The sequence below is a fragment of the Littorina saxatilis genome, linkage group LG5 (genome assembly GCF_037325665.1).
Source record: "Littorina saxatilis isolate snail1 linkage group LG5, US_GU_Lsax_2.0, whole genome shotgun sequence".
In the NCBI taxonomy this organism is placed as follows: domain Eukaryota; kingdom Metazoa; phylum Mollusca; class Gastropoda; order Littorinimorpha; family Littorinidae; genus Littorina; species Littorina saxatilis.
Window position 1 is genome coordinate 11876193 of NC_090249.1, and position 8465 is coordinate 11884657.

General features: G+C 42.0%; 1 protein-coding gene across 1 annotated transcript in view; it reads left to right on the forward strand.

The window, feature by feature from the left end:
• Positions 1 to 8465, forward strand: part of LOC138966304 (DNA excision repair protein ERCC-6-like 2) — a 61763-nt gene that overhangs the window by 50658 nt on the left and 2640 nt on the right. The window contains exons 18-26 of the mRNA XM_070338486.1: positions 1531 to 1602; positions 2286 to 2431; positions 3204 to 3299; positions 3848 to 3947; positions 4572 to 4724; positions 5956 to 6145; positions 6466 to 7275; positions 7649 to 7800; positions 8234 to 8382. Of these exons, the coding sequence (XP_070194587.1) occupies positions 1531 to 1602; positions 2286 to 2431; positions 3204 to 3299; positions 3848 to 3947; positions 4572 to 4724; positions 5956 to 6145; positions 6466 to 7275; positions 7649 to 7800; positions 8234 to 8382 (1868 nt within the window). The remainder of the gene's footprint in view (positions 1 to 1530; positions 1603 to 2285; positions 2432 to 3203; positions 3300 to 3847; positions 3948 to 4571; positions 4725 to 5955; positions 6146 to 6465; positions 7276 to 7648; positions 7801 to 8233; positions 8383 to 8465) is intronic.

Consider the following 8465-nt stretch of genomic DNA (forward strand, 5'->3'; position numbering starts at 1 on the left):
TTTGCATTAAAAAGATGACTAGCAGTGTGAAGCTTTATCCTAATATTGATGAAAGTGCAGCAGAAAGTCAACAATTTAGACTGGCACACATTAGTAATATACAAAAACAACTAGAAGATGAATTAGAAAAATATTCTCGCGCTAGACGTAAGTACTCAACAACTTACAACAGCCTTTCTAATGCCAGCACTGGTTCTACTATCCTTGCATCAGCTGCAGGTGTAACGGGAACAATTCTGTTAGCTACCGGAGTAGGGACTCCAGTTTCTCTAATCCTAGGCGGTGTCGCAGCAGCAGTTGGTGGTTTATCATTTATAGCATCAGCTATAATGAAAAAAATTGTGAAAAAGCTTGAAAAACACGAATCCATTTCCACTCTTGCATCATCAAAATTGTCTAGCCTAAAACTGTCTATCAGTAAAGCACTTGAAGATTCAAAAGTTTCTGACGAAGAATTCAAACAGATACAAACAGACTTTGATGACTACAAAAGTAAGAAAGCAAGTATTCAAACAAAAACACGAGCTGAATATAACAAGCCAATCGATATAGAAGATCTGAAAAAGCAGTTTTTAAAAAAGGGGATTCAAATAGGACGGGAAGAAAAAGTAAAAATAGAATCACTTGTAAAGAGTTAACTATTCGTTTAGACAGTCACATTGCATGTATCAGATATAATTCTAACAGTGAAAGAACATATGAAGTAAAGTTTGTAAATGAGAGAGCGTATTGAGCTTAAGAATGTTGTATAAGAGAAAGGGAGAATGTACGTTCTGGGTTACTGATTCCGACAGACCCGGCATTGGTTCAAAACAACCTTACTTTACTGTATTTTTTTTGTATGGATTTATGCAGTATTTTTCTGATTTTGTCGCATGTTTCATTTTAGTAAAAGTTTAGTCCAGAAGCCTATTTTGCGTTAATATTTAGGGTCTGTCGGAATCGGTGAGCCAGAACGTACATTCCCCCTTTCTCTATACAACATACTATCAATTATAATAAGTGCTGTTCTACAAGGGTAAAATATGAAGCCCACTTCAGCCTAAATTTTCCATAATTCAATTATGTACAGTGGATATGTTTATCAATCTTCTATGTGTAGGCCAGGTCCTTTAAAAAAAATGTTCAATGTTGGCTTTACTTTATTTATTCTACATTTGTATTCGAAAAATTTGGCTTGCAATAAAATACAATCAAAACCTTCATCAGTGTTTGTTATGCCGCCTTGTCCAAATAATACAAGTGTGGGGTTTAGCTCAAGCCTGCTGCAGTTCAAACATTTTTCTTTCATACACTGTTTAAGGTTGTTCCAAAAGGTTTGAACAAATTCACTCTGCCAAAGTAATATTACTAGTGTACTGCACATGGTTGAAATATTATCTTCTGTCTTATGTCTTATGGTGAAATTCATCAATGTGACACACAGTAACTACTGTACATGTACCTCCATATGTTGGTAAACCCCACTCAAAACGTCATGGGAGAAACAGAAATTGCCTGAACTTTTCCACATGCTTTGTGTGTTTGCAGGTCCTTCAAGGGTTGTTGTCAGTGTTTGCCAAGTCTCACAGCAAAGTCTTGGTCTTCTCCCACTCCACCAAGGTCAGTGTGAAACTTGGATAGTCAACATGTCAATGAAAGTCCCTGTGTGTGTGTGTGTGTGTGTGTGTGTGTGTGTGTGTGTGTGTGTGTGTGTGTGTGTGTGCCTCTGTGTGTGTGTGTGAGTGAGGGAGTTTGCGTGCATGTGTGTGTGTGTGTGTGTGTGTGTGTATGTGTGTGTGTGTGCCTCTGTGTGTGTGTGTGTGAGTGAGGGAGTTTGCGTGCATGTGTGTGTGTGTGTGTGTGTGTGTCTCTGTGTGCACTGTTGGGTTCGGGAGGGGATGTTGTCTTTATAATTGGTTTTTTTCTCCGAAATCTCTACCACAAAAATGACCTTTTGTTAAAACCCATCAATAGCTTTTGTTTCAAATATTCTGTTTCTCGTTAATTTCTGTAAGAGGTGGATATTGGCGCTACCAGTCTTGTCATCAGAATTTGCTTAGAAATTAAAATACCTCAAAATACTGTACTCATGTATTAACAAAGATGATAAAGTCACAATTTTAGAACATTTTAGATCATTATGACTTCGTCATCATCGTGAGTACAGTATGTTTTAGTCTTTTTATTTCTCGCTCTCAAGCGCAGTCACCATTGTTTTTCTGCAAAAATTGCTCAATTTTAATTTCATCATTGCTGTCGCATTCACACATGATAAAAGTTCCATTCTGCTCGTTCTGCTCTAGTTGCTGGACATACTGGAGCAGCACATTATCGGCGAAGGCAGCGAGTACCGTCGCATCGATGGCTCTGTCTCCGGACGTCAGCGACAGAAGATTGTGCGAGAGTTCAACAGCGATCCTAACATCTTTCTCTGTCTCATCTCCACAAAGTAAGTGGTTTGTGTGTATGTGTGTGTGTGTGTGTTTGTGTGTGTGTGTGTGTGTGTGTGTTTGTCTGTGTCTGTGTCTGTGTCTGTGCCTATACCTCTGTGTGTGTGTGCACGCATGTGATGGTGACAGAAGATTGTGCGAGAGTTGAACAGCGACCCCAACATCTTCCTCTGTCTCGTCTCCACAAAGTGAGTAGTTGGGTGGTTGTTGCTCTGTCTTTCTTGGTCTCTTGTTTTGTTTGTTTGGTTGTTGGTTTGTTCTGCAGCGTACTGTGTTGCCCAAAAATGTGTCTGCAAGATGTAGTATGGAGTTGCTGTTTATTGTACAGTTGATCCCCTTTTTAAGAAGACCTCTCAATCTAAGAAAATCCAGTCTTAAAAGGGAGGGAGTCTCAACAACAAAATCGAAAAAAGTAAGGTCTTAAAAAGGAGAATGTCTTAAATTTGGAAACTTTAAAGAGGGGTTCCACTTCCAGCGATTTTATCATGCTGAGTTTTAGTTGGCACAGTGGCGCCTAAAATACCTCTGATTCTGCCATAAAGGCCCGTCCATACACTCCCGTCCGACCCTGTCCACATTTGACTTATGCTCAAAACGGCCCACGTGGGAGCGCCGTAGCGTGGTGTGGGTGGCTGATTACACCTCAACACGCACATATCTGGGTAGCACAACTCTTGTTGCTGCTAGATTTTCACTGGGAGTGACCCGAATTTCACAGCAATGGGATAATAAAGTAATGGAAATGTATTTTCACCTTTTCTTTGACCGCAGAGCTGGAGGACTAGGCCTGAACATGACTGGAGCCAACAAAGTGGTGATCTTTGACCCCAACTGGAATCCCAGTCACGACCTGCAAGCCCAAGACAGGTGAGAATGCAATGCTTCTTTTTCTGCGTTGATTGAATGTCTTTCTACGAAACTGCAACAAGCTTTGTTTTTCAGGTACAGTAGTAGAGAATTCTGATTTTTCTGTATGTGCATGTGTGTGTGTGTGTACGTTTGTATGTATGTGTGTGTGTGTGTGTGTGTGTATGTTTGTGTGTGTGTGTGTGTGCGAGTGTGTGTGTGTGAGTGTGTGTGTGTATGTTTGTGTGTGTATGTTTGTGTGTTTGTGTGTGTGCGAGTGTGTGTGTGTGTGTGCATGCATGCGTGCGTGTGTGTGTGTGTGTGCATATGTGTGTGTGTGTGTGTGTGTGTGTGTGTGTGTGTGTGTGTGAAAAGAATAGAGTAGTTTGTGTGTGTGTGTGCATGCGTGCGTGTGTGTGTGCGTGTGTTTGTGTGTGTGTTCCTTCAGCAAGCAACGCAGTGTTGTTCTCAGACACAAAAGACAATAGCAGAGATACAAATGGACAAGTGTATGTTTTACCTGCACTCAGTAGAATTGAACCTGCGGTGTGATTCTCCATGTTGTGCAGAGCGTACAGGATCGGTCAGAGACGAGATGTCGAGGTGTTCCGTTTGGTTTCAGCCGGCACCATTGAGGAGAACATCTACCTGAGACAGATCTACAAACAGGTACCACTGTGTTGTAATTTGTGTCAACCACATTCTGTGGTGAGGTCATGCTTCAAGAAGCTGTCCTAGCAGACATGAGATTTGAGAGATAGAGATAAAAGAAGAGAGAGAGAGAGAGAGAGAGAGAGAGAGAGAGAGAGAGAGAGAGAGAGAGAGAGAGAGAGAGAGAGAGAGAGAGAGAGAGACGAGACGAGAGAGACGAGAGAGAGAGACGAGAGAGAGAGAGAGAGAGAGAATGAATGAATGAATATGTGTGTATCATGCATGCCAACGGATGGATATTTAAGTGCAAGAGCAATAAAATGTACATTGTATCATGAGAAAATGGTTTTGATTTGTCATTTGTGTGTGTTGTGCTTTGAATATTTTTACCTTTACCATGTGATGTCGTTTCAGAGCAGTAGAATTAGAAAGGTTCAACATTAAACCGTCTTTGAAGCTTAGCTGTACACATTTTTGAAAAATGTTGTGATCTGAAATAATCGAAAGGTGTTTTTTTCTTTCTCAAGGACAGGAGCATCACTTTTGTGTGTGTGTGTGTGTTCATTTTTGTTTTTTAGTTGTTTTTGTTTTTAATACTCCAGTTTGTTTAACTTGTGCAAATTTAGCTTGTTCTGTCTTCAGCAACTAGACAACGTTGCCATAGGAACGGAGAACGCCCGGCGCTACTTCAAGGGTATCCAGGGTGACGCAGACAACAAGGGGGAGCTGTTCGGCATCAAGAACATGTTCCGGCTGCGTACAGGCCACTCCTGTCTCACCATGGACATACTGGATGTACGTTGTGGATTTTGTTTTTAGGTGGTACATGTATTATATCCTATTGTCTTTGGGGAATTCCCTCAAGGAAATTCAGGCTACTATCTCTAGGGATAGCAGGCAGCAACAGAATCGCGCTACCCATTTTTGTCTTTACCCTGCATGCGTGTGTTGGTGTTTTCCAAGGCCAGAGACTTTCGCTGTGGCCTTGGGATCAGTATCATGCGTGTGTTGGTGTTTTCCAAGGCCAGAGACTTTCGCTGTGGCCTTGGGATCAGTATCATGCGCATGCGTACACATGGGGCTGTTATGACACTGAGGAGAGTCTGCACAAAGTTGACTCTGGAAAATAAATCCCTCGCCGAACTCGCCGAAATATATCTGTCATGACGGGCAATCTTCAATATAGGAACACTTTTGGGCTGATCCTAAAGATGACCTGTCACTGCAGGTTCCACTGACTGTACATATGACTTTCACATTTCAGTTTTTGTTAAGCATGAAGAGCACCCACACATGCATGCTCACACACTTCTGTCCAAAATAACAAGATAAAGAGCAACAAATGCCGATTGGTCAATATACAGCCGATTGGTCAATATACAGCCTATTGGTCAATACAAAATTTTATGAACAAAGCAAAATGTTTGTTTTCTTTGAAAAATATAAGATGTTTGGTTGCTTGTTGACTGACCAGCTTTTTGAGAAAATTAGTTTTTTTTTGTTGTTGCAAAAAGTTGGTCCCAATTTTTGGGGGTCGAAGCATGTCATTATAATATAGCCGAATTTAGGATATTGTGGAAGTTCTCTGTAGTCATACAGCCTAATTGAAATGCCAACAATTATTTTCAAAGTTACCGGCACGGTTGGCCTAGTGGTAAGGCGTCCGCCCCGTGATCGGGAGGTCGTGGGTTCGAACCCCGGCCGGGTCATACCTAAGACTTTAAAATTGGCAATCTAGTGGCTGCTCCGCCTGGCATCGGGCATTATGGGGTTAGTGCTAGGACTGGTTGGTCCGGTGTCAGAATAATGTGACTGGGTGAGACATGAAGCCTGTGCTGCGACTTCTGTCTTGTGTGTGGCGCACGTTATATGTCAAAGCAGCACCGCCCTGATATGGCCCTTCGTGGTCGGCTGGGCGTTAAGCAAACAAACAAACAAACAAACAAATTTTCAAAGTTATGACAAGCAACACGTGTAATGTATGTGACTTGTACAGGCCATTAACAATCAAGGTGTTCGATTACAGCGAAACTCCAAAGTAGAGGCAGGCATCGCAGGATACGACATGGCGGAGTACGTGCCTTCTAAGAGTGAAGAGCAGAATGCAGGGGGAGACAACTCCACAGAGGACGACTCTGGCTGTGAGCAGTCCGGTGATGCCGGTCAGTCCAGTGACGAGGAGCCATTGGAAGTTTTCAGAGATTTCCTTGATGCAGGTGAGGCACATAAGGACACAGGTGTTTCTTAGTGTATTGGAATAAAAAAACAAGAAAACTATGTTAAATTATGACCAAACAAAACAACATAAACAAGAACTTACTTAATTACACAAGTTATAGCTTTAAGTGTTTCAATATAAACCTTTCCTATTGTATTGTTTTGTCAATAATTAAACATTTCAACAACATACCTTTCTATTTTTTTTATTCTGAATTTTGGAACGTTCGCGGTCTATTTGTTTTTGGATTTCTTTTCTATTGTTTTTCATTATTTTAGGTGTGAATTTGACTGACCCTTTTGTACCGGATATTTCCAGTTTCGGATGATGACGCTGAAAAGACCAAGAAGTCACAGGCTCCAAGAAAACGCAAACCAACCGAGGACAGCAACCCACAACCTTCTACCTCTGGACTCCACACACCCACAAAGCAAAGAAAAACCTCAAGCCGTGGAACTGGAAGGCCTATTTCTTACGACAGCTCTGACTCGGGTGATTCTAATCCTGTGACACCAATGCAGAAAACTCCAAACAAAGAACAGACAAACTTGCTGGACGATACAAGCATCACTGCGAGAGTGTTGAGCTTTTTGGACGATGATGTCGATAACCCGCGACAGGCTAAATCCACAACACGGCTGTGCAAACCTCAAACCAAAGAAGCAACAAATGTGTTAGATGGCTCAAGCAGCACTGCAGCAGCTTTGGATTTTTTTGATGATGATGTTGATAATCCGCGACAGTCTAAATCCACCATACGGCTGTGCAAACCTCAAATCAAAGAAGCAACAAATGTGTTAGATGGCGCAAGCAGCAATACAGCAGCGTTGGATTTTTTTGATGATGATGTTGATAGCCCTCGACAGTCTAAATCCACCACACGGCTGCGCAAAACTCAAACCAAAAAAGCAACAGATGTGTTGGATGGCACAAGCAGCACTACAGCAGTTTTGGATTTTTTTGATGAAAGTGACAAAGCTGTAAGCAGAAAGGTGAGAGCTGTAAAGCCAAAGACAGGAAAGAGCGTGAAGAAAATTACAGGTGGAGCCAAGAAACGTGGAGCAGATGACTTGCTGATGGATGACAGCCTTGTCACACCATCGTTTTCTTCTGTCACTTCTGTGTTTGGTGAGGATGAATTTTTCGGAATGTGGGGCACTTATGATGGGTCATTTGCTTGAAGTTTTGTTAGTCTACTTTATGAATTGAAAAACAAAGATACCTTTGATATATATTTGTGTTGCTAATACTCTAGTGCCCCTGTCTTTGAGTTAACACACACAACTATTTTCTGGAATATTTGTGACAACCTGTGAACAGATCGAAGGATTACGCCTTTGATTTATCAAAGGAGACAGACTCTGTGTGTGTGTGTGTGTGTGGAATGGGGTGGGAGGGAGGGGAGTGTGTGTGTGTGTAAACATGTGAGTATGCCATTGCCACCAGAGCTCCACTTTGCAACAATCCTTTAACTTTCAGTAATGTCTTTCTTTGGTTTCAGAGCAATATGGAGTGATCCACGTCCACGACAACCCAGAAGTGGTTGGAGCAAGCAGAGTGGAGGACCACATCACTCGCTGCGCCATGCAGGATGTCTTTGAACTCAGCACAAACACACAGGCCCCTGCGCTGCTCTGCGACCCCATGTCACAGGTACAGTGGAACCCCCCCTTTTAAGACCCCCATATTTTAAGACTTCCTTTTTTTTAAGACCTTACTTTTTCAGATTTTTTGTTCATAACCTCTGTAAGTTTTTATGAGCTGCAAAGGGTTGCCTTTCCTTGGAAAAAAGGGGGCAAACAAACCTGCGTGACATTGTAAGCTAATCACAAGTGAGCAGCGAAAGACACGCCACTCGATAAAGATTGGACTATTGTGTCATTTGGGTTTGTTGGCCTTTTTTTTTTTTTTACAAATAAAAGCAACTCTCTGCAGCCCATGCAAACTAGACATTTTTTTTTTAATTTGTCTATATGATTGCTCAATTAATGAATCTCCTGACAGTGTTTACATATGCACATAATGAAGGTGAAGACTCTGAAATGTACATCATTACTTCAGTAATTGATGGATATGTATTCATCAGCCAAGTGAGGATGAAGCAGAAGGAAAAAGTGCTCCAAGCAAGAAACGGACAAGGGGGAGAACTGCAGCCAAGGACCACAACTCCGCCAGGATAGTCGAACATGGACGCTGGCGCATCCTGATTGGACAAACTCCCACTACCATCAGAAAGTAGGTTATCTGTGTGTGTGTGTGTGTGTGTGTGTGTGTGTGTGTGTGTGTGTGTGTGTGTGTGTGTGTGTGTGTGTGTGTGT